The following is a 26482-nucleotide window of genomic DNA, read 5'->3' on the forward strand; positions in this document are numbered from 1 at the left end:
GGTCACTTGACTTGATCGCTGGTGCAAGTCACGTGAGGCAAATGCAATGGAGTTCAATGGAGTGGGAAATACGAGTATGCAAATCCCAAGGGTTTGCAGCATAAATCAAGTGTAAAATTAACCAGAGTTTTAAGAAGAGTTACTTAATCGATTAGAACGAAAGTGACACATCACAGGCAATGGAATGCGGCTAGAACAATGAGTAGATACTTTTACTACGAAGTGTTACTCGCTGTTGCCATAATGTTATAAAATCTAGATGTTTACTATAACAAGCTTGCTTTAAAATTACTTTTTATTTTTGGTTATTTCCTACGCATACCATTGTTTTCCCCTATTAATTTTTATTGTAAGTGTCTATCTGCATAACAAATCTATTCGCCCATAGATAATGGAAAAAGCTTTCACATACTCGTAAACATATTTCCTTTTGCTGCAGAGAAAACTGACATTGACAGTCTCGATGGTTATGCAACATAGGCAACTTATCCACTCAGCGATGCAACGGAGATTCAATTTCGATGTTTTTGTTATTTATTAACGTAATTTTCAAGGCTCCTCGGTGGTGTTGTTTTGGCCACTTATCTGTGGATTGGCAAATGACATCGTTAGGCAATGCCAAACCCACGGAAAGATAGTGGTTCATAGTAGTTGAGCAGGTTCATCGGACAGTGAGATCCATGACAGATTTATGCATTTTCCTAATGACGTTGAGTGTTGAGTATTTGAATGGCCTTTAATTGATTCGATGTGGTTTGCAACCGACTTGGGAATTAGTTAACCCACGACCTCTAATTTATATTTGTAACCATAAAGCAATTGGTAATTATAATGACACATATAGTTTAATCAATTATATTATTCGACCGCTTATTATTCCGACCTTGTGACCATCGATAAATTTATTAATGGTTAAATAAAACAAACATTGACACTATTCATTCCTTTATCGATAATTCATTCCCATATCTTACTTTCTAATATGTTTATGATAGTGTTAAATGAAGTTTCGAATAAGACCTCCTTTAATTATTTCCTGAAGAGCATTTAACATTCGCCCAAACTTTTTGTTCACAAATTTTGAAGTTTTGTATAGCTTGTCGTTGAAAAGATTTACCAATTTGTTCATGGACAAGCGTTAAACGCTATTGACAACCGAGCAGCAAAGACATGTGGATAGTTGGATATCTAGATAGCCGGATAGTTGAAAAGTTGCATAGTTAAAAAGTTGGATAGTTGCACGCATCGAGTGGCTGCGTAGGTTTTGTCTGCGTTTTTTGTCGCCTGTCTGCGGACTCCTCAAAACTTGCGACTTCAGACTTGATCGATCGGTTTTATCTTATGGAGCGAGTAGACTATTCCGCATTTTATGGAGCGCTAATTACGCATGAGTTCGACTTTCACTTTATGACAAGAAAAACCACACTTGACGCAATTTCTTTCGTGCATTTCTGAGTACGTGAAATATGTGTGTGCTCACTATGTATGTGCGGCATGCTTTCGGTTTTGTTAAGTCGCTTGCATGTGTAGCAAATTGACATTTGACATATGGCTGCTGTCGAGGTCTGCAAGTGCCAGTCCAAAATCGTAGCACACCAGCAGGAGAACATCAGCTCATCCATGCGGTTGTCACAGCCATGTTGCAACATCTGCTTCGATTTCATTTCGCGGCCGATTGTGAAATTGTCAATATGTTTCAATATCGTTGCCGCTGCTGCTCTGTTGTCAAACTAGGAAGTGATTCGCCTGCTGGTTTGTGCAATCGAATCTGCTTTCTAGCGTAGTAGAAGTCTCAATTTTGTGCTAGGTTCCCCCTCGTTGGTTTCCTCGGTGAAAACTGAGCCTCTTTCGAGTCTGTTCTTCGGGGATGAGTAAACAATGAGAAGACTCCCCAGTTTCGACGCCAGTCTTTAATTAGCCCATTGGCCACATGTGACGCTCCAAATGCAGGCACCCTTTTTTTTCGCAGCGATCTTTCGAGATTTGTCATCGCGGCACTGACATAATTACGGCCTCTTGGACACTTAAATATGTCATTAAATATGCTTCTATAATATTTGCCTACCCTGACTGACGGCTGAATGATAAATGACCATGAGCATTGGGGCATCTATCAGAAAAAGCAATCGGTAACATGACACTTTCCCTTCAAGAAGTGAAAACTGCGGAATTTGAATATGCGCTGCAGCCAAGTTACGCGATTTGAATAATTCAAATAATGCTTTATTTTCATTCATCTAATATACAGTAAGTATGCTTTAGTTTATTAGCTTAGAGAGCTGAATTCTAACGAATTTAATGCATTTATCGGATTAGTATGATTGGCTGACATAACAACGATCAAAAGCAAAACCGATCTAGTCGCAAATCCGATTATACTTTCTTCCACACTTCTAGAACTAAATCAGTCTAATTATTACTAAGCACTTAGCTTTATTATCATTTAGTGGGGCTCAGTAACTAATAAGCTGTGGTGAAATGTTTTTATATAAACAAACCGACTGTAAGTTAAACGTTTTTTTGAGCAATGCTTTTTTTTTTTTAAATTAATTAACATAATGCTTTAATTTCCAAAGTATGAAGCATTTAGACGCCAGAAAGCGACTACTACTTTACTTGGCATTTAAAGTGGATGGCTTCCTCATCAAGGATTTCTCTTTTTTGCGTCGCAGGTTGTGCGCAGCAATTTTCGCGCAGCATGGGATGGGATTGGGATGGTTTAGGATGGGATGATGACCCTTAGCCGGGAGCAAAGTGCAGCCCCGTGTTGGGGAGCCACATCCCACATCACATCCCATTCCAACTCGGCTCATCCAGTCTTGGAGGCGATGGACCCACCGCAAGGAAAGCGGAGCTGCACTTTTGTTTACTTTGGCAACTTATTTTTGTGCAAGCCCATTAAAACACGCTCATGCGGGAGGTCAAGCAATGCACAAAAGATATATAAAGATGTATATATACTATACTATACTACTATGCTATACTATGTGCTATATTCGAGGGTGGATTGTTCCATGCTAATTTGGCGAGGGCCACAATTGGATCGGCAGTTGGGGGCAAATGGATTTGTCATGCCTGACTTTGGAAATCGGCGGATGAGTCATGGCTGCAACTGTGGAAAAACAGCTAAATTCAATTAAAACTGAAACCAAACCATCGATATGGTAGGGAAATTCTGAAATCCACCTAAAAGTATGCCATTCAGTCTTACTTTCATCCGCTGTAGATCATTTATAATTCTCTCTTTTTTGCGATCGGGCTGCTGTGTCTGGTATTTTAATTTATGGATTATGATCACGACCTGCTGCTCTCCGCTTTCCACACCCACGACTTATGGCATCCGCTGATCTTTTGAAGCCGACAATAATTAATTGACAAATAAAAGTAGCAGAAGTAGTACAAAAAACAAAAAAAGAAGAAAAGCGACAAGTTTTGCGTTTGTATATATACTTTTTCGTATCTGCATGTAAACAAGCCAATTGCTGTTCATTGAAAGCGATCTTTATGTATATCTTTTTTAGCATTCCCCGTTTGTTTGAGGTTGATTTAATCAGCAGTACACCAAAACAGCTGATAATAGATAGGGGGTATATGTATGTATATACGAGTATATACTACACATTTACAGGGTGTTTGTGCTGGGAATGCCGATGATTACTTAATGTATTCAACTCATTCATGCACTGCCTTTGTCGCCCATTCGAATCTCGTGGGGGAAATCTATGCGCATTTATAATGCTTTTATTGGAAAATTTGGTGCGCTCCACTGACTGATCGCATGTTTGTAATTGTTAATGAGCACTTGTGCATCGCCCCCGTCCTTTGAACCCCCCTCGAACTTTGCTTCTGTGATATAATTTTATGTTCGGTGTTGAATTTCAAAGAGGGATGTGCTGTTTGCTTTGCTTGCAGCACGTGCACATGCGCCGTGCCGGGGAACTCGATCTTCATCCTGCCGGAAGAGGCGTCTTCAGGCTCTTTGGGCTCTTCGGGCTCTATTTACCACCATGGCAGTGGAGGAGGGATGTTTGTGTGGACGGACCAAGTGGGCACTTGGCTTCCCACTTGAACAGCTTCATTAGTCGCGGAGATAAATCAAAATCTGCAGTTGATTTACTTTCCAGATGGTCGGTCCGCGCTTATCGCTGTGATTTATTCGACTGAAGATACAAATATTACAAATAGTTTTTAGTAATTTAGAAATTGTTTTATATCTAAGGGGATCTTAACTGTGACAAGCTAAAATGATCGATGAATTGAAAGTTAAAAACGAATACGACGTTCCATATTTATTTTAAACTATGAAAAGCAAATAAAAATTAATTTCAATAATCAATAACGATGACTTGTTACAGACTACTTGTTTGTATAATTAGTTTAGATTTTACTAGAGATTAAATTTATTTATAATTTGCTATTTGAACGGGTATTGTATTCAGTTCTCTTATGGGAGATTGTGATCAGACTTAGACATCAGACAATAATAATATAAATTCATATTTTGATTTTATAATAAAGTGACAGTCAGGTGAAATAAGTTTCATATTTTATATGAAATATTCATGCTAAATGTAGTTCATAGAACAGTAATATGAATGGCTTTGTTTTAGGGAAATTTCCAATTTCTAATTCCAATAGAAGTAGCTACTTCCTTTGTTCCTCTAGAATGTATTTATCTTTATATCTATTAGATACCCTACAATAACCCATGGATGCTGAACTCCTGTAACGTTTGCAATGCCATGGTATCCAAAGGGTTGCACTTGCAGCGCCACAGATGGTGCCATTAGCCGTATCCACGAAGTTGCCGCTCTCGATTTCACTTTTCGCTGGACTCCATGCTACATGTTTCTTGATTTTGGGGTTAACTTCGGCGATGCACCACATTGTATAATGTGCCGTGCGCTGTTGTACTTCGTGCGTTTTCGGGCGCTTTTCATTCTGTTCACTCGGACTCGGGGACTCGGATACACCCCGAAGATACTTACACTGGGAGGTGCCCTCTCACAGATACTCTCACACGCACACAGCCACACACACAGAGGCCGCGTCGCTTTGTAGCCGTCGCTTCGCCTCTTTTTTTTTTCGGATTTCAGATTGTCGTGGCCGCTCGCGTATTTTCATTTTCAGTCAGTCTCCTTGGGCTGGTGCAACTGTGAAAATGTGCGGAGCGTGTCGGTTGTGAAAGCCTTGATTATTTTCCATACATATATCTTCTATATATGTATTTCTTATTTTTCGTTTCACATTTCGCTTGATTTGTTTACGCATTTCGTCGTTCCGTTCGTCGTTCCGTTCGTCTGGTGTGAATAATAAACTCATAGATACTTTGTGTGACGCAGCAGCCCAATCAAAGCGGAATCACTTAAAGGGCTTTAATTGTGCGTGGGCCAAGCCCCACAGAATTATCTCAAAGATACTCGTTAGATTGGCCATCTTGAGTGCATCGTCGGTAGCCAAGAAGATTGTGTGTGTTTGTGTACTTTCTTAAATGTCTGATACGAACAAAGGAACCAAAAGTTCTCTTTGACAACGAACTGTTTGGGATTATCTAATACGCAATCCGATTTTTTGGGGTAAAGTAATGACAACAATTATTTACGAGTTTTCTGCAGTAGGAAATGAGATCATCCGCAGTCGGCGCCTGTATCTAATCGGTTATCAGGTTGTCAGTTGCATTTCTAGCAGCTTTAAGGCTTATCTTATCAACTAAAAATAGTTGGACATGCCAAAAGTGTTGATTTGAAGCCAAATCAAAGCGATTTGCAATGCGCTGATAAAACCGATTTGCCTGCCAGAGTGGCAACTGTATCTGCATCTGTTTTTAGCCAGCTTCACAAATAGCTTTGACCTTTTCGCCAAACTAAAAGACTTCCGCGTCGATATGCACACATGCGTTTGATGATTTCGTAATTACAATCGGCACACAAAATAGCAGCAACATCGACAATGTATCTGTATCTGTAACTGCATCCCCATCTGCCCATCTGCAGATACATTTTCTTTTTCTTGGGCTGCCTCATTTAATTGGCGGGCATGGCGTACTCCGCCAAAAGAGTTTTCCCGCTGCCATTTTCTAGGCGCAATGTAGGCCAACAAGTGCGTTGAACTAAACTAAAATGCTCGCCTTCTCTAGAACAATGAGGAAAATACATTGTATATGTACGTGTGTTTATAAAAGAGGGCTTGCTATGCGGCAGTATAAAGGGTTTGAAACTGTCTATAGGAAACCAAGTTTGAATTCATAGAGAACACTATCAAACTTTTGTAGATTTCAATTGGCCATTTTAAAGGCCAATGTAATGTGTAATTTTCCACATAATTCCCCATAACTTTTCCGCAATGCCAACACCTAAACAAACACTTTGGTGGAGTTCAAAATGTGATTGAACCTGGTGGGGGATACACCTTGCGGCTGCAACTGGATGGAAAAAACTGTACTTTCGCAGCGGCAACATGCGCTGTTTATTTTTGCCCCACGGGCCGCAGAAAATTGCAAGGTGCAAAGAGAAATCCAAATGAGTTGCGTGCGAAATCGAAATGCATCTGCAATTTTCACATTATTTTCGCAGTGCGTCGGCTTCTTTCTTTCAATCGTTCGTTTGTTGGTCGCTTCGTTCGTTCCGAAAAGCATTATGTTTATGATTTCAAGAACTTCATGGCTGTTGGCAAATACAAGGCAGCTGGAGCGTGGCCATGGACAACTTGCCACCATGTTTATCGAAGCTGCTTAAATGCCGCCTCAATGCGAGAGCACTTTTTCTTGTCCAACATATATACGTATATTCGTATACTCGATATACTTGTGCGTGCCACCTCCTTGTGGCAAAGTGTGTTGGTTGGTTCCTATGTATTTTTTCTGGCCGTTTGCCAGATGCGGCAAGCGAGTTTGGCATTTTCCGAGCCAGGTCCTTGGTGCGCCTGAGCACTCCTCGGTGGCAATTTGCTGCCGCTGCTCAGACTTTCCCTTTCTCGATATTGAAACGCAGTCCTGAGGGTTTCCTTTTCCTGCACGACGCTTTCCCCGGTGGTGGGTGGCCATTTTGCGATCCTTTGTCTGCCTTTTTACACTAGAAAAAAACTGGTTTTATATTTTCTGCATTTGCTCATGCAATTTGGGCGATTGCAATTGCTATTTAGTTGCAATTCCCCCAGCAATATATAAAGATATTGTATCTTTTGCTGATGTCAGGCATCAAGTATGCAGATATATCTTCTATAGTCGCATAATCTCATTATGCCAAGCACCTGGTGGTTCTTTTTGGCAAGCTCATGTGCGCTCTAGATAGATTTCAATAGCAAACATTATGACACATGCTCGCCAAAAAGTCGGACGACAAGTTAATATTAATGAACTTGGCTAAGTTTCTTTTGCGGCCAGCGATTTTAAATTTAGCCACCTGCGGCGGCGAGCCTGGCCAAAAGCTTTAAGGCTTCAAGGCAAAAGCCCTGTTCAGCAAGGATTTGTGGCCATTTCCGTTTTTTGTGTCGGAAATTGGAGGCCATAAATTAGGCGCCTTGAGTGTTTTGGTGGCTTTGCTGCTAACGCTTTTGCTAACGAGGCCCGAATGCAGTTAATTTGCGCGCTTGGAAAGGCAGAGGAATTGCATTTCGGGTTTGGCCCAAAGCCGCAGGGGCATAAATCGCCGGTGGCAACACACAGCTTTTGTTTATGCCACATTGTTAGTTTCGTGGGATAATTTTAGACATTTTTCGTCGAAACTCCGCATTAAAGTTTAGTAGAAAAAAAGAGAAGAAAACATAAAAGTCCCGAAAACCGACTGCAGAAAACTCGTAAATTATTTTTATATGCTTCTCACACCGACAACATATCAACAGACACAAAAACTTTTTGTGCGCTGAACAGTGTAGCATACACATGCACAGTCACAAATTCGGTGTTATTTTTATATATAAAACTTGGTCCATGTGTCGTATAGAGAAGAGAAAACTTACGCATCAAGCATAACAACATGTATAAATAGCATCAAAAGACTACGAAGAAATCAAAATGAAAAGTGCAGCATAGAAAACAAAAATCGAAGGGAAAACCGGGAAAAAATCCAAACAAAATGTGCAACCAATCAATGGAGTTGAATCGCTTAAAAACCAAAAAAAAACCGAGCCAATAACTAAAAATACAGCAAAAGTGAAGCAGAGACACAGCCAAGAAGAACATCGGCATCTTGGCAACATCGCAGCGTTGGTCCGCAGCGGACTGGCCAAAAATAAACCGGCAGCAACATACAACATACGCGTGCAACAACTAGATGTTGTTGCTGCTGCTCGCCTTCATCATGAGATTCGTAGACATTTCCAAACGCTGTCCCGCCTGCTCCAGGGCCGGAATCGATTGCACCCACCACACCGGCGGCCACAGCAATCCAGCACACAGCGATGCCAATGGCAACCACACGGCCTGCTGGCAACATGTCCACAATGGTGCCACCAGCAACAGCAACAGCAGCAGCACCAGCAGTGGCTGCGACAGCAACAGCTCCTCCAAGGAGAACTACTATGTGCCGCAGCAGCTGCAACATCAGCGGCACACGAAACCCGGCAACATTGGCGTTAGTCCGCAGCAATTGGAGCAGATACGCTTCTACCAGCGCATGCAGCAGCAGCAGTTGCAACTGTTGCAGCAGCAGTTGCTGCAGCGACGACGCCTGCAACAGCAACTGCTGCAACAGGGCGTGCCCTCGCCTCCGGCAGCGGCAACAGAAAAAACTACAACGGCGGCTCTCACCTGCAATCAACAGTATTTGCGGCAGCAGCGACTGCAGCAGCAACAACTGCATCAGCTGCAGCAACAGCAGCAGCTATATGTGGACCACAACAGCAACAATGACAATGACTTTTTGAACAACTATCTGAACAACAGCATTAACCAGCGAAACAATGGCAGAGTTTTGGGCCAAGGTGCGCACTTGATAAGTCTTATCTTTAAATCAAATCCAATTCATTTAGTAACTAAGATATAAGGAAAGTTTGAACGTAGCTGCAAACAACTGAAAGCTCGTTAAGAAGCTGTAAGCAAACAAGTTAAGATGGATGGAATTTTACCAAAAAACATAGTTTATCAAAAACATAAGTATATCTTGTCATATATAAGAGGTATGCAGGCATTCTTTTTAGACAATCTAATTATTATGGCTATCATTGCTTCCTTGCTGGGCATCACATTAATTAGCAATTAAATGAAACCACATTTAGCTGTTGTTGTTGTGGATTAAAGCTTCTTTCTCAGCCTCTGAACCTCTTGAGCATCTCGAGACGGGCTTTTGTAATTTCAATTAACTTTAATTGAGCTCCGAGAGGCCAGCAGTCGCCATAAGTCACTGGCCCTCCTCCGGCTTCACTTCTCCACTGCTCCAATGCTCCGATGCTGGAGCGGACCACCCCACCGACTGTGGACTGATGAATGCAGTCCGTATCTACACACAAAATGCATTAAAAAATATTTTTATTTGTCCGTAATCTCGCGCTGGCCCAAATATGAAATGGCTTTCCATTTCATATTTCTGTTTTGTTGGGTTGGGGGAGGTTGAAAGATGGCTGGGCGGGAAAAACATGTGCTTTGCCACTTGTCGGCTGTAGGAAAAGTTCGCTGAGTTTGGGGGAGATTGTATTTGAAAACTATAATCTCTTGTGTCTGCACTTTCTGGGAGGTTCCCCAACTCGCTGCACTCCCCCTTTCCTTCTCCTAGATTTTTCCTGATTTGTTTATGCGCGGAGTTAATTTTAAATTTAAATTCTGTGTGCGATACCATAACAGGAATTGCATAAGAAAGTAACCAGCAACTGCAATCGATAGCAATGCGGCAAAGGAGAAGGTTTTTCTAGGCGCTGAACTACTGAATTACCGCCTTGAGACATGCAATACCATCAAGTTTAACCTTTAATTGCCGCTGGCGGCCGTTGCATGTTGCATGAAGATGTGTTGCCTGGCCCGGCAAGATGGGAAAATGTCACATTTTCCAATTGAACTTTTTAGTGATGACGATGGGGGGACATAGGACATAGCGATCCATGGGTGTTGACTCGTAAAAATCTCTTAGGCGTATAAAAATAATTTTTACAGCTTTTTGTTTTGCTGGCATAGAGGGAGTCGCGAGTCTGTCACCCGAATAGTGTCATCGTCATCCTTATTTGCTACAGAGAAGGGGGAGTTGGCATCGTAAAAATTAATTGAAACATGCCAACAATAGATGGGCGCCTGCGTCAGTCAGGTTTTTACTGCTCCGAAATGTGTGCGGCACGCTAATGTCCATTAGAGAGTGGATAGTGGGAGAGTGCAAATGGAAATGGAAATGGGGATAGATCATTAGCCGGAGTTGCTTGTCGCCCCGGTGCTGCGGCATCTTAATTGTGGCAAGTTCAGTGTCAATGCTGATTAGACAATTAACATTGTGTGCGACCCTCGGTGGGATTATCGAGCAGGTAGTTTAATCAGCAGTATTAGAACACTTTAAGTATATTAAGTCTATGATATGAGATTAGTTATTCATGTGTACAATTGCTTCTTCTGCTTGCAGGCACAAAAATTCGACGTGGCATGACAGAATTCTCAACAAACAACGATCACAGCAAACCGCATTTCACCGCATCTCAGCAGAAGCCGCATCAGAACTCACCCATCCATCAGCAAGCATTCACTCCATCCAATCCCAACTCTCATCCACATCTGCTTCAACGATTGGCCCAACAGCAGCAGCAACAGCAGCAGCATCAGCGTCCACATAAGTTTCAGCAGACCTTGCCCTTCAGCCAGCTAAACAACGGCAACAACACGGCTGCCCACATTCTGCCCGGATCATCGCCACATTCCCCGCTCAGCTACCGCAATCCGCTGAACAGTCCCAGCCAGTCCCATTCGCCATTCAGCAACACGGCACAGGCGACGATTGGGAAGCGGTACCAGCAGCAGCAGCTGACCGATCGCCTGTTGCAGCAGCAACATCTGCAGCAGTGCCAGCAGCAGCAACTGCAATCGCTGGGCGGCAGCGATGTGGAGGAGGATCTGGCTGCGGAGGAACTGAGCGAGGAGAGTCTCAAGCAGAATGTGGCCATTGTGCTGAGCAACTTGGATCGGTATAACAACGCGTTGCGCAGCATCATCCTGAATGAGCAGGTGAGCAGCAGCATCATCACGCCCAGCGACAGTCTCCTGTTTGGCGAGGACTCCAGTGGTCTGCTCTACTGCGACAACGACAACTCCAGGAAGCATCAGGGCAACAATAACTTTGCACTGGGCAAGATGGCAGCCACGCCGGAATCGGATTATAATAGCAATGCAACCACGCCAGGAGGTCGCAGCAGCGAGCAGCAGTTGCAGTTGCAACAACAGCAGCAGCAACAACTTGGGGTAGGTGGGATGCTTTGTGGTGGTGGTGGTGGCGTTGGTGGCGGGATGCGGGAAACTACTAATGGCGGTGGCAACAATCTCAACTGCTCGTTGGCCTCGTCGCACGACTTTACTCACGACAATTCCGATTACCAGTGGTTCCTGGACTACGGCTACCGAGATGGCTGCGGCGGAATGCAGCGCAGCGTATTGAGTTCCCTCTCGGCCTCGTACAATGCGATGGGTGATCTGATCTACTATGAGGATCTGGCCAAGAATCTGGACGCCAATTTGGCCGAGGTGGACATGGAGAGTTTCCGGGCGGAGGACATACATTCCCTGCTCTCGCAGCTGCCCGCCTATTGCAAGAGCTTGGGCGGTGCAAACAGTCGTCTTCAGCAATCGTTGCTGCTTCAGCAGCAGCAACAGCAGCAGCAGCAACAGCAGCAGCAGCAGCTGCAACAGCAACAGGTGTTGCACCACAGCAATATGTTGCAGCACAACATGTCCCAGACGTCGACTACCTCCACAAACGAACTGATCGACAACTCCTTCTGCAAGTCGGAGTTGCTCTTTTCGCCGGTGAGGGAGTCGCACATCTCTGTGGATTCCCTGGACATGGACGCCTATCCGGACGACGGGGAGATTATACTCACTTGCAACAAGGACAACTACACGATCGCCTTCGAGGGCAGTGTGCTCTACTCCGATGATAGTTTCTATGGTGAGTAATGCAAGTGCTCAAGTGCCAATCGAAACTAATATATTCAACCTTCGTTTTATAGCGGATCCCAGTGACATTGCCGCCAGGAACAAACAGAACTGCATCAACTTGCACAGCAATCTGGAGGACATAGTGAAGCGCAACAAAGCCCTGGAGGTATCCATGTCGCGTTCGGCCCAGGCTTTCCAGCCACTCTGTCCCATGTCGCCCAAGGGACAGGCAGCGACTTCATCGGCGGCCAAGCTACAGCGGTAGGTTCAATACAGAACAACACATGCCGCACCAGATTCGCAAATTATCCAGAGGATTGGTTGTTGCCCGCGTAGTTTTCCAGTGTTTAAGTCACTACGTAAATATTACGCCATATGTTCTCGGAGACAGCGTTCTATTGATCAAGATAAACTGAACTAAATGTGAGATAACTAGAAGTCCAGCTTGTGAATGCCAAACGTCATCATCAAGACCGGCGGATGTCACACATTTCCCCCTTCCTTGCAGGCTGCTCTCATTGCAACAATCGTGTGGGGTCATTTCAATTGAATTCAATTTAGTTCCATTTGCCTGCCGGCTGGCATATATTAACGTATGGAACGAACACTTCGTTCGGGGGGTAATTTCAAATGGGAACTGGGTCTTTTTGGCGTATATTCCACGCCGTGTATTCCATATGCTAACCTTCAAGGGCTTTTGCTTTCGGGTAGCAAGTTAATCCCTGAAAATGGGCAATTACGGGTTTAGCCCGCATAACTCATTCACAAAACGATTAGCCAGGATAATAGAAAACCCGAAAATATTATGCAAATAAACCCAGGACAGACGCCAGCAGGTAAAGAAGTCATAAACCGTGGCAGCAACCAATCCGAAAACCTCACAACCAACCGCTTCCTACCTAACCAAAAATCTAGAAAAAGAAAACCTTCCGCCAACAAAATTGTAATCCCAAATGCTCGACGTGTCTGTTGTGGTAAAGACGCTCGTTATTCCTTGTTTCGCCCGCACGCAGGTATCCCTCGGGGAACAATAACACGGAGACCATCACCATAACCAGACACCTACCACAGTGCACCGTGCGGAAGAGCAGCAGTCTGCCCAATCTGCAGAACGAGGAAGCCATGGCGGGCAGTTGCCTCAAGGAGCAGGGGCCGGAGGAGCATGGACCACAGGCGGTTCCACTGAACGTCTCGCAGGCGATCAGCACCTCTACCATGGAGGCGGGCAAATCGAGGTCCAGGAATCTGCTGCCCATGTGCCAGATGCCCATATCCATTAGTGTGTCGATTTCGGAGCGACTGCAGCAACAGGCGGATCAGCAGTTGCCCATCGAACAGATCACACCCACATCACAGCAGCCACAACAGCAGCATCACCACTCGCACCATCATCGCCACAAGCATCGCTGCAGTTGCTCGCAGGAGAGCCAGAATTTTCACATTTCCGGCTCCGCCTCCTCGGGCAACTCCTCCAATCCGCCAGCCTTCAATCTAGTCAAGCTGTTCATCAAGCAGAAGAGCAGCAACAGCAGTGGCGGTCAGGAGGATTTGGGTGCCCAGGCCAGTGCGCACACCTGCATGGATGTCTCCTCTGGCTGTTGGCCGTCCAGCGATGCGGCCAGCTCCAGTAGTGGCTCCTTGGAGCAGCGACTTCGCAAGAAGAGTATGAACGACTCGGGCAAGGGATCGGCAGTTAGTCGGCATGACGAGGAGGAACACTACCCGGAAACGGAGACACCCAGACGTCAGTTGCGGGCCCGTTCCGAGGCAGTGTTCTATGATGATGTCGCCACCTCCAGTTCCACGGGATCGTTAACTGCGACCAATTCACCAGCACATCGTCGTCGCAGTATGCCACTAAGGAATCCACAACTATACCAACTGGCTGCTCAGGTTTCCACTGGCAGTCAAATGTCCTCGGAGGCCAGCTCGGAGCAGCTTACCCAGGTGCCCCGGCGGTCGGAAGCGGGTTGCGGAACCAGTACGCGACCGTTGTCGTGTGCCTCCAGCTCCGAAATGATTACGCGCTCCATGCAGACCTCCTGCGGATCACTGAGCACCACCAGGAGCAGCCTGAGCGAACGCTATCGCTGTGTGCCGCCCTCCTTCCTCGAGAAATTGAATAACTTGGGCGAGGAGCGACAGGCGCCCATTTACGTGATCTATCCAAACTATGCCCTGCCCGATTTGGGATTCGTTAAGACTAATGCCAGCACAGACGTGATCTTCTCACCCTTCAACTACAAGATGACGATGGATGGGGCGACTGGAAGTACCAGCAGCTCAGGATCTCTAAAGAAGCAGCGCAACAGCAGCCAGAGCGTGAGCGATGATGAAATCCTCAAGACGCTGGACTACAAGCACGTTGCCGACTGGCAGTCGCTGGCCACCTTGCTGCCGACGGAATACCGCCGTCGGTTGCAGCACATTCCGGAAGTGAAGCAGATGGTGCGGCAACTGGATGCGGAGCTATCACAGCGCCCACTTTTCTGTATGTCGCCGCCGCTGCGCCGAAATCGCACGCACATCTGCGACTGTGCCAAGTACTTCCAGGGCCAGCAGACCCACATGGACGAGGCATCCAGCTCGGGATCCAGTCAGCCGCCCAGCTCCGGCTATCGCGGCTCATCCACGCTGCTTACCGACTCGGAGTTGGACGTGGATCCGCTGAAGCAGATGTATGTGTACCAGTACGATCAGCAGCGCATGGATTCGGGCGTGGAAACCAGTCCCGGTAGTCAGTTAACTCAAACCCCGCCGCAACCCATGCCTCGAAGCATTCTGCGCAAGGCACACTCCGCACAGGCGCGCTCCAAGCGCAATTCCATGATCGAGGCACAGCAGACGCAGAAGCTGACCAAGCTGGAGAAGCGGCGCAGTTTGCAGGAGCCACCGAACAACTATGGCTTGGGTTCCACCGACGAACTGGCCGATGTCTTTGAGGAGGAGGAGCACAGCCAGCCAGCGCAGCCGGTGAAGCAGAGACTTTCACGCAAGGATCTGGATGCCAGGGCTCGGGCTGAGAGCTTCCTGGCCTCCTTGCCGCGTTCTGAGCTCAAGTACTACGCGGAGATCGCATCGATTCTAGAGTCTTCCGGCGAGCAGGTGACCTACGATGCTGCTGCCCTGAAAAAGGAGGTGAGCCGTGTGCTCAGTCAGCAGAAGAAGGTGTCATTCAATGATGAGGGCGTGGCGGCCGGACTGCAGCAGCATGCCAAACGCTTCGCCACGCCACCCAATTCGCCCAACATCTCCATGGGCGCAGTGAAGCGCGATACCGTGGATGTGCTGGAGCAGCGCAAGATCGAAAGCAATCGCTTCAAGCGCCTGCAAATCCAGTGGGAGCTCATGAGCAAGGACTCGAGTATGCTCAAGGAGCTGGCCAGCGAGGCGGCCACCAAGAGCGGCGGCTCCACGCCCACCTCGGCCACTTCCACTGGCTCCAACTCGGCGCCAAGATCAAGGATTCCAAGGCCTGTTAGCTACCCAGCGGGCAGGTCAGTAATTCTCAAAACACACACATCTTACACTATGAAGTGCAAGTCGGTGGAGTATTCTTAAACCAAAAAGATTATAATTTAATTTAAATGCTACCGACTTGCACGTCCTCTAGCGAACATTCAAAATTAATTGTTTTGAACCATTTATGTATGTTATGTTTCCAAAATTTATTTCTTTTCATTTTTGGCAAATCAAACCAAACAAATTCCTGCGTCAAAATTATTATTTTGCATGATGTTGATTTCGTTTGTGGGCCTGATGCTCAGAAGTTCCACGCCCACCTCGTCACGTACTGCCCCCGTTTTGGCCACGCCCTCACCGGCTCGGCCGGACAATCCCAAGACTGTCACTAAAAGCCACAACAAACCCGGTCTCTTTACCTCCTCCCCCCGCCCTAGCAGACTGACCAGCGCCCAGGAAGCAGCCGGCGGAGCCAAGGTCAGCACTCGATCGCCCAGCAGGATGGTGCAGCCGAAGCGTTACAGTCTGGCCGGCGCGACCACGCCCACATCCGCAACACCCACTTCGGCCAGGGCACGCACGCCCACCAATCGAGTGGCGATCACGGCGCCAAATACGCCCAAACGCCAGCCGGTTGCCCAGTCGCCCAGGTAAGTGATGTTGATGATGATTCAGATGATCGCAAAACTGTTGCTAATACCCATGTTGTCTTGCAGACCCACCTCGCGAGTGCGTTGAGCGTCCACACGAGTCCAAGCGTCCAAGTCATCCCAAATAGTCAGCGGCAGACAACAGACAACACCACACCCAAAAAAAAAAACAAAAAAAACAATCCATTGAAGAAAAAAAACGCAGCAAAAAGCAAACAAAACATATTCAACAACAAGAAACAATGCAACATTGTAAAATTCTAGACTAAGGCTTTGTGTGCGGCTCGATTGCTTAGTTACTATTGGCCCGGAAAGTGATATTTAGATGGGAGATGGTTTGATCAGATCGAAAAGATTGGATCGGAGCGAGAACTGATAGCGAGATGTGCTGGTATCTTTGATTGATTTTGTTGTCCTTATTTGCGGTAGAGCAGCGACGTCTGCGACAGGAAGTAGCTAAATTTTCTTTTTTTACAAAGTATACATAATGAAATCTATACATATGCCAAGTACGCGTAAATGAAACAAATATTTTGATGTATATACACACACAAGACGATATATATATATGTACGCGTAGACTCGCTTTTCCACAAACCTATTCGAAATGAAATGACAAAGATGACTTTGCTACCCACAGGAAACATGATAAATATGATGTGTATAAAATATTTTCTATACCCAATGCAAAAAGGCATATACTGTCAATACTCGAGCAGCAAACAATACAAAAGTTACTTGGATCATACCAAGCTGGGCCGAAATGCCAGATATATTGGATACCCAAATACAATAATTGAAGAGCTCAAGAGCGGATCCAATCGATATTACGCCCCGGGTGCATTAGAATAAATCTTATTCGTTGCTATTTCCATGCTCATGCTGATCCTGAAGAAAACAAAAATGGAGAAAATCAAGGAAAGAAATTTCCAAATGGCCTTTAATTCATTACTGAATGCTTTGCAGTTTTTGATTTGGTTTTTACTCGCAAGATCTGGTTTTGTTTTGCATTTTATGCGGCAATTTTCATTTCGTTTGTAACGAGCTTATGCTGTTGAGCCCAGGCTCAAAAAGTGATTTCAATTGTACGATATATGTTTCCAGCTATACCTACTATTAATCTAACTATTTTATTTGTATCTATTTAATAATATCCATCTGTCTATGACATAACGTTAATTGGTTATTTAACTGCTGGAAGACATCGTTTAGTTTGTACGCCTTAAGTCAAACACTTTTCTATCTTTAATTGTATAGCTACTCTAATTGTATTATGTACAAGCGGACGAAACACATATTATAGATTTGCGGGAGAATTTATCACCAAATGGATATGCGGGAGTATATTATGTATTAAAACGAAAAGTAAAAAATGTATAAAAATACAAAATCAATAAAAATATTAATAAACAAGCAAAAAGTATTATGAAAATAAAATCAATTGAGTTTTTTCATTTCGAAATGGCATTGGTAGTCACGAACAGTACGTCTGAAACTGTATATTACACTTTGGTGTTTGACTCCAAAACTGTGCGTGCTGTATAACAGTGCGTATTAGCATGCGACAGTTCATCTCAAACTGTTTGATATGGCTTTGAAACTGTATACGTATAACAGTGGCTATTAGCATGTAACAGTACCCCTAAAACTGTTGTAGTTATTATTTGTATTCAGATTTGAAATAATATTTGAAACATTACAATAATATTTCCACATGCTTTTGGATTTCTTCCTTTTAAAGTTGTATAATTTATTTATTTTTGTTGCTAAGCATTTTATCTGTATAAATTTAACACGACTCTTTAATAGAAACTAGCTAAAACTTGACATACAGCTCTTCTACTAAAAGTTTGGCTTGTGAAATGCCTACGAAGTTGTTCTTATCCATGGAGATTAGCACCCATTTCTTTAGATACAAAAAAACGCCTAATTACCTAACCTTATTACTCGTGTTTATGATTTTTGATTTATCCGCATGTGAAATCCGTTTAAATTTCCTTCAAGCGCAAAGTTAATTCGCTGCTTAGCTTTCTAAGAAACAGGAGCTAAACCTGAACCCTTTTGGCCCATTTAAAGCAACATTATTAAAAGTAATTGTAATTACCGAGGCACATGTTGCGCTATGCGTGAGTGTGTGCGAGTTTGCGAGTGTGTGGGAGAGCACACACACACACACACATATGCATATGGGCTGGGTGCCTTTGCATACATTTACCTAATTAAATAAAATAATGAAAACGCTAAAGTTGCAAAAGGCGCGAAAGTATGGCTGGCAAAGTTACATAAGAAGCACCCATGCAGCCCACCGAAAATCCAGCACATACGCATACTGTTCACACATTTGCCTTGAAATTGGGAAATAAAATTACGCAGAAATATTTTCAAATATTTATTATGGGAGCCAGGAACAATTGTGAGTGTGTGCATGTGTTGGCTTGATAATTATCATTAGCCATGTGGCAGTCCTTACACTTTTTGCACCGCCACTCGTAAAAATTAAAGAAAAAGACATACAAAATATGTGATTTTTCTCAAATACAAAAAAGTTCAAATTTCCTATTTAATTTCTTTTTTCAAAAATATCCCTGATACCCTTATGTCCTTTTTGAATACAATTTCTAATTTGATTGTGATATGTACAACAAATATATAATACTATAAAATTTTGCTGATCAAAAAAATTTATATTTTCCTACAATTTACGAAGCACATGTTTCCAAAGTGAAACATTCTTTTTCCAAGTGTTTCTGAAAATTCCACGAATGCAAAGGAGCAAATGTTTTGTTAAGCAAATATTTTCACTTTTCTTTGCGTCTTCGATTGAAATTTGTTGGCCATTAAGTTTGCTCATTTGGGGCGCGAGTGCTGCCAACAATTTGCATATGAAATTTAATTCTTGCTCGTTTCGCTGCGTGGTTTCAAATGTAATTAAAAGTTTTTTGTTTAAACTGCGAATATACAAATGCGTATATAAGTGTAATTCTCAAGAGCAATGTCGCTGTTGTCAACGCTGTTATTGTCTCTGTTCCCGTTGTGTGTGCCACGCCCCCTTTGTGCAAAAAAAAAAAAATAATATAAACAACTGAAAAATGGGAACACGAAAAATAAGTCGGTCAAATAAATTTTGCTGTCAAGCGGAAAGCAAAAGTGCATAAAATATGTACATTGCACTGCGAATGAGGCCTACAGTATTTGCATTCACATATTTTTACTAAAATAATTACATGCACATGACCCGCCAGCAACACGAACAACAAACAGTAAACAACAACCAAATATGACTAAAGACATGCCTTGACAAAGGACATGAGATAGGCGGTCGCAGGACGAGATGTCCTTTCTCAAACAAAACGGCGGGGGGTAGTGCGATTTTGACATTAAGCTGGATAATGTTGCGATTGTTGTTAATTGAAAATTTCTAAAATACATGTATAGCATATATATAAGCAGCTAGACAGCAACTAATTTTATAACATTTATTTTCATTCTTAAAATTATTTCAAACTTAACTTATTGATCCAAAAATAGTTTGTGTAATACGGAAACTATCCATTGAAAAGAAGCAAGACATATTCAGATTAAAAAGGAAAATATTCCATAAATGAAAGAAAAGGGCATTCGAAGTGCCAACTCATAAAAGTCGCTGAATGCCGCTGTCCTTTCTTTTGTGGTTTTTGGCAGTGCCAGGACACGCCACGTCGAATGCCAGAAGCCAAACTTCTCCAGCGCCTTTTGTTTGACGCTCCTGCTGCCGGCAAGTGGCATCATTAGTCCGTTTGCTGGTAGTCCGTGGTCCGTAGAACGGAGTCTATAGTCCACAGTCCGTAACCCGTTTGCCCGTAGCCCCAAAACGACGTATCCAATGCCCCGTGGGCCTGGGACACGCGATGCACAGGACGCCGCATGGTAAACACACCGAAAATTCCGAAATGAAGCAATAAAAGGCCATAAAATGAAAGGCAATTGATATACAAAAGGGAAATTGTAGACAACACCGGCACACACAGTACACACAGTACACACAGTTGCGATTGTGTTGTGTTGTGTTGCGTTGTGTGTGGTGTGTTGTTTTGTGCCAAAAGTGAAACGCTTTTGGCCATTGAATTCGCCGCAGGGGAATCCTCCGAAGAACAGCGCATGCTCGACAGTTGCAATCCCTTTGATGGGTGGCAGGTGGATGGGTCAGTGGGTGGTGCACTACTGGGTGCAGTGGTGCAGTGGGGTGGTGGTGTGGCAGCCGCAGCGAAATCGGCGACCGCGATTTGGCCGCTGGATCTGACCCAGTTTACAGTGCTGTCCACCACCCATTGCATTTGTTGTGGATGCACCTCCTTCGCAGACACTCGCGTTTTGTTTTGCTTGCCATGCGGATGTTTGATGTGAAATTTTAATAAACTCAAACCGGCGGAGGAATGGGAAATGAGTGGATGAATTCGATTTCCTGCCGTCTGGCCATTTTAAGTAAGTAGCTTAAAAACACTGATTGCTGGCAATAAAATGTAAAAAGTGACTATAAGGTTTCCAAGCAATTTACAATTTTGCACTCATTTAAAGAACTTTTTCGCAGTAGTTTGTTGGGGTAGAAATTAAAAATTCAACATACAAGTATAAACGCTCAAGTGAACCCTGTGTGCTATCTGGAGTTGTTGCCCCCCGCTCGTTTCACTTGAGGTCAGGGATTTTTAAAAGTTGTTCCTTCTTTTTGCGTATTTTTCATTTTTCACTGCTCGCACACACAGAAATTCTCACATGCACTTTTGGCTCACTTTCACCAGGTGAAAGGGGGCTGCTCGGCTGCTTGGCCGTACACCAAATATGCAAACAATTTCCAATTAAAAATCAATTTTATGCTTCAACTGCGACTAAGTGCAAAATAGTTGTTGGTATATGTATGTATATAGCCGTCGTTGCGTTGCACGCTCCACCAGCAGCAGCAGGTTCATAAAATGCGCAAACATTAAGCCAAAGTTTTGCAAACCGAGCTTCCTGCCCAACCCCCTCCCGAAAATCATCTCCACTTATGTCTGCCAGATATTACCATCTTTGCAACCCTCTGTGGCTACTTTCAAGTTGCAAGCCGCAAAAGTGCGGAAAAATCTATTGGGGAAATTAAGAAAAATACTTCAAATTGGTGCAGCTGTCAAAAGGCTTAACGCACGAAATTTGCCCATAAAGTTTCAGCCAGTTATTGGTGAGGCAAATGGCTTCGAGTGGAAGTGGATGGATTGGGAGGAGTGGGGGGAATGGGCCAAAGTGGCGGTCAGGGTTAAGAGTAACAGCAGCTGCTGACGGAAGCCATCTGACGAACTTGACATGCTGCCAAAGTTGAAGCGGAAAACCAGCAAGTGACTGTCAATGTTTCCACAGCTCCACGCCAAGCGGCTCAGCTGCACTGCGCGAAAATAATGAGCAGTCAAATATGGCCAAATACACAGTATGGTGCTCGATGGCAAATTTTTAAATTATAGCAGAATATAGTTAAAAGTAAGCTAATTAACCTATCATTTTAATGGAAAATTTTCTTTAAAAAGTTTATGTAAGTTTACATGAAAAAGAGCGAAAGAAAGTTTTCATTTTTTTCTGTATTTTTGTACAGATCTTGAGCGTTCCCCCGATTCCACTTACCACATTACATAACAGCTCGCCGTCAAGTTGTGTAATTGGTGAATTGATTGCCCATCCGGCAATTCAGCGAGAAAAGCTACGCATGACATAGAGCAAAAAAAAAAAAACAGGAGGGAAAAAAAGGGAAAAGTGCAAGGGGCAAAGAGCGCTTAGTAAAATTTTCATACCAACTTTTTATGGCCGCCATTCTGTGGCTTTGCTACAATTGTTGCCAATTTCCCGGGCGCAACAAACGTGTGGCGTGCGTTTTGGGAAAAGCCCGGAAAAGCGTCCAGTTCGGCATCCAATGAAGAGCTCAAAGTTTTGCCAGTCAAACAGTCAGACGCGCCACATATCCAATTACGTTTATAGATATTACGAGAATTGCGAAAAAAAAACAAGTAAGAATGAAAGAAACCGAGCGAATATACGCACAATGTAGCCATAAAAAAGTGTGTATATATATAAACGATATATATACGTAGAAACCTTAAGTAAAGATGGCTAAAACGAGGAGGGCTGCACTGAGTGAGGTGGCAGCTAAAGTGTTGCTAAGTGCACGAGCAGCGAAACATTTGAACTTTCTGCTAGTTCAAATTGTCAGGGGTCTTAAAAAGTTGCGAACGGCAAGTGCTTCTGATCATCTGGCGATTTAAGCGCGGTCAAAACTTAAAGTCAACCCTTAAGCAGGCAACCAAGTACGCAACTTAAATATTTAATGCAGCAAAAATCAATTGCTAATTTATGCATTCAGGCAGTTAACGGACAAAGTTGAATGCCTCATGGTAATGGCCATAAATGGCAACATCCCAACCCCCCTTTATTGTCTCTCTGTCCCCGACAGTCGTATACATTTTAAATTAGCTGCTCGTTTCCAGGAATCGCCCCCGGAATCGCACCCACTCACACACACACTGCCACAACTCACACTCACACTCGTACTTACACTCACACTCGCATAAAGAAGGCAGCAATAATCAGCTCAACTTCAACGGCAGCTCCTTCAAAGGAGTCATCGCCATCGTCATCGTGTTCATTCAATTGCGCATTGCCGCACGGAACTCTGGTCCTTGGTATCTGGTCTCTGGTCTAAAGGACTCCCTAAAAGTCTCTGGGCTCCGATGACGTTTTGTCGCCGTTTGGCTGCCTACTACAACCAAATGACACTTGAACAAATTGTCAGTAAAAAGGGTGGATAAATACATAATTCGGAGAAAGATATGATACTGAATTATTTGCCTGAAAATTCAGAGAAATTAACTTTAGTTTTAAGACAGGGTAAAAATTATCTAAGAATACTAATACGCTATATTTGTTTACACTTTTTAGGTTTGCCATCAATTTCTAATATCTAAAGCAGTGGGAAAATAGCTTAACAAAATTTAAGTTTATAGTTTTACCGCTCGTGCTTCTTAGTGTGTGATGGCAACCCTTTCGCCGCGCACCACATGACGTATACTCAACGCGAATTAGCCGCAGGTAAGTGCGCCTTTGGAGGTCCCTAAACAGAAAATGAGAAAGGATGAGAGAGGAGGGCAAACGGAGCTGGGGAACGAGACCAAAAACTAAATGCGCCGCTTGTTCTACAAAATTAAGTATTACATGTTAAGCACCATAATTTGTATATGCTGCTGGCGCACATTAGAACCCACACACAAAGCCAAACACACACACCTCCTGGAAATATTGTATAATATTAAAAAAAAAATAATATAAAAAGTGGAAATGTGAAAAAAAATGCCATGAACCCCATTGCGTGTGCGTTTATTTTCAGTTGTACCTTCAACCGGCTAGTGGAAACGTTGTAAGTATGTCCCATGAGCTGCTTGGTTGACTTTTCAGTTGGCCCTTTTATGAGCGACTAACTAATTAAGATAAGTGTGTCTGATTTTCATATTAATGGCATACAAACGAACCCATTGTGGCGCTCTTATCTTAAATGTTTGGGGCCAAGCTGAAGCGTCAAATGTTGGGCACTCCACACCACTCCACTTCCCTCCAGACCACACCACACCACTTCACTCCACTCCAGATCCCCGCCAGAAATCCCGGTGCGTTTTGTAGATTTTTCAAAACGTGAACATAAAAAGGCCAACGGGTGGGCACAATATACATACATATACTACATATATGTGGGGAAAGATGAGGAGGCCACTGCAGCGGACGTGGCTTACATGAGCATGTGTTTTTAAGCCTCGTTGGGCACAAAACAATTAATATTGTGGCCCGCCCACCGGCGCGCCCACAGCTAAGCACAAATCAGCCTCCTGTGAAATGTGAAACACAAAAGCTGGAGCGCTACTGCTGCCAACAACAACAAAAGCCACCGGAAACGGAAGCGCACAACTCTTTGCGCGAATTAATCACACAGCAAGTACAACTACAACTACAACAACAAATACAAGTACAACTACAACTACAACAGCAAATACAAGTATAACTACAAGTACAAATACAACTGGCAGTGCAAATACATGGAAGTGGAAGTACAAGAGCAACAACAGCCAGAAACTCAGTGAACAGGGGCAAAAATCATCAGAGGAACGACATGGACACGCATATAAAATGTGCCAAGCCGGCTACTCAGCTCAAATTCCCTCGCACGAAGTGCAAAATAAAGTGCTACGGTGGATTCGCCCTGCCAAAGATTGGAAACCCTACTCCCATTATGTTAGAAATAAAACACCATTTAGAATAAAATTAATTTCAATTTGTTTCATTTTGGTAGTCAGTGTTTGATTATCCAACTTTGGCAGCCTAGAAATAGATTTAATTACAGACAAGCAACTTTAAACCAATTTTACATTATTACTAACATTCAGCCATGTGTTTCCTCAAAACACGAATTAAATTGAATTTATTCTTTATGAATGCTGTAAATATAGAGTCAATGCATGTTTCACCTACAATTATATTTAAATGCTTTCAACATTCTAATATTACTGCGCTGGCATGGCACTTAATACTGTAATGTAATATTTGTACCTTATTTGCCAAGGTTTTTAGTTTGTAAAATCATAAATACAATTGATATTAATAAGCAATTAAGAAGACATTACATTTCTTGTGCCTGCAAATAGCCTTTTTGAGAAACCTTCAAGATTACTTTCCCATTGAAAGCAAATGACTTTCGTAAGCGTTGTATATGTATATGTATATTTAGCAAGCTGACCCACGCAATCATGCCGCCTGTAATCCATTATCATTTCAATACCTAATCAAATCTGGCGCAGGCGATTCCCCCGAGAGGATCTTCACTGTGGCGCCCGCAGCTGGAGTGCGGTCACTAACTTGCCCAGGTCCGCCCACTTGGCCACCCACTTGGCCATCCAACCACCCAACCACTGAGCCACTGAGCCAGTGAACCACCCACTAAATCCAACAACCCAACCCACCCATTTGGCCACAAAACGGCAGTGCATGAAGCTAATTAAATATGCGTGCCTTGCCTCAATGCTCCCGTCCGCCGAGGGTATTGCGTGCCCATCAGCTCCTGAGCTCCCGAGCTCCCCAGTTCCTGAGCTCCCAAGTTTCCGAGCTCCAAGCGCTGCCCCTTGACCTCTTGGAAATGGCACCTTGCTTTAAGGACGACGCCCCACCTTTAATGTCCTGCCAGTTTATAGCCACCCCTGCAAGTATTTCGGTGGCATATTTGCTAATCATTTTACGTGCTACTCCCTACGCCTACGTACATATAGGGTTTATTGTTTTTTAAAACGTGGGCGTGGCCGGTCGGCCGTGGAGTGAATTTAACGAGCGGCGGTCCTTTTGTAATGCAAATTAAATAAACATGATTTTTATATGATTTCGCCGTGCGAATGCATTGTCCTTGTGCCTTCTGCCACCGCCACCTTCGAACTCACTTTTGTTTCGCTGTTCGTGCAAGTGTGGCGGTGTCAATTTTATGGGCCGTCATTCATTTCGCATTTCGCCAAACTCTGAACTCTGAACTCGGAACTGTGAAACTGTGGAACTGCGGAGCTGTGAGCAACGCCTTCGAGTGTAATTTAATTGAATAATTAAAATTTTTATTGCTGCCGTGTGTGTGTGTGCGAGTGTGTGTGTCGGTCAGAAGGGGCGGCCGGAGGAGAGGGGCGTGGCAGGATATGCAAAGCGTGTCATTTTAATTTACGACCATGACGTTCAGCACAGCCAGATAATAAACACGCTCGCAATTAAGTATACGCCGGGGTGTACTCCTGCACATCCAATGCCAAACATCTCAGCACGCAAACGTCGATTTTGAAGCGGCAGAAATCTAGAATTGGTCAACGTGGAAACGTGGCATGAAAACTTGTTTGGTTTTTGGCAAGTCCAATTTGAAATCGCATCTTCTGAAACCGAAGCCAAAGCCAAAGCAGTCGCATTTAAAATAATAAAAAACCTTGACTATCACTAATAAAGTGCAAATGATTATTTAAAAACATAAATGTATATGTGCATTTCTGGTTTGTAGGTGGTAAAAATATTCCAGTCAGCCCACAAATTGAGTTCAGACTGTGAAAATTCTTCGTTTTCGTTCGAAGATAACCATTTTTGGTGTAACCCAAAAGTCCAACTATTATTTTCCGGCTGACAAAACCAGGTTTTGTGGTGTTGAAAATGGACCAGTTGACAAAATGTAAGAGTGTGCTTAGTTTTGTTGGCACTTCTATTTAGGCACAAAAATTCCAATAGCCTTTGTTGTCAGCCAACCACCTCACCACCT

At 43.9% G+C, this 26482-nt stretch overlaps 1 protein-coding gene across 4 annotated transcripts in view; it reads left to right on the forward strand.

The window, feature by feature from the left end:
• LOC6537812 overlaps positions 1-17607 on the forward strand; it is a 29216-nt gene extending 11609 nt beyond the window's left edge. Inside the window, exons 1-7 of one of the 4 annotated variants that reach the window (XM_015193041.3) lie at positions 5165-5576; positions 7941-8919; positions 10536-12068; positions 12130-12319; positions 13039-15555; positions 15826-16170; positions 16237-17607. In XM_015193041.3, the coding sequence (XP_015048527.1) occupies positions 8271-8919; positions 10536-12068; positions 12130-12319; positions 13039-15555; positions 15826-16170; positions 16237-16258 (5256 nt within the window). In that variant the 5' untranslated portion in view covers positions 5165-5576; positions 7941-8270 and the 3' untranslated portion in view covers positions 16259-17607. Of the gene's footprint in view, positions 1-5164; positions 5577-7940; positions 8920-10535; positions 12069-12129; positions 12320-13038; positions 15556-15825; positions 16171-16236 lie in introns of those variants that run through there. The other 3 variants (XM_015193042.3, XM_002098317.4, XM_015193043.3) reach the window with 3 other exon arrangements.
• The last annotated feature ends 8875 nt before the right edge of the window (positions 17608-26482 follow it).

This window comes from Drosophila yakuba, chromosome 3R (genome assembly GCF_016746365.2).
Source record: "Drosophila yakuba strain Tai18E2 chromosome 3R, Prin_Dyak_Tai18E2_2.1, whole genome shotgun sequence".
NCBI lineage: Eukaryota > Metazoa > Arthropoda > Insecta > Diptera > Drosophilidae > Drosophila > Drosophila yakuba.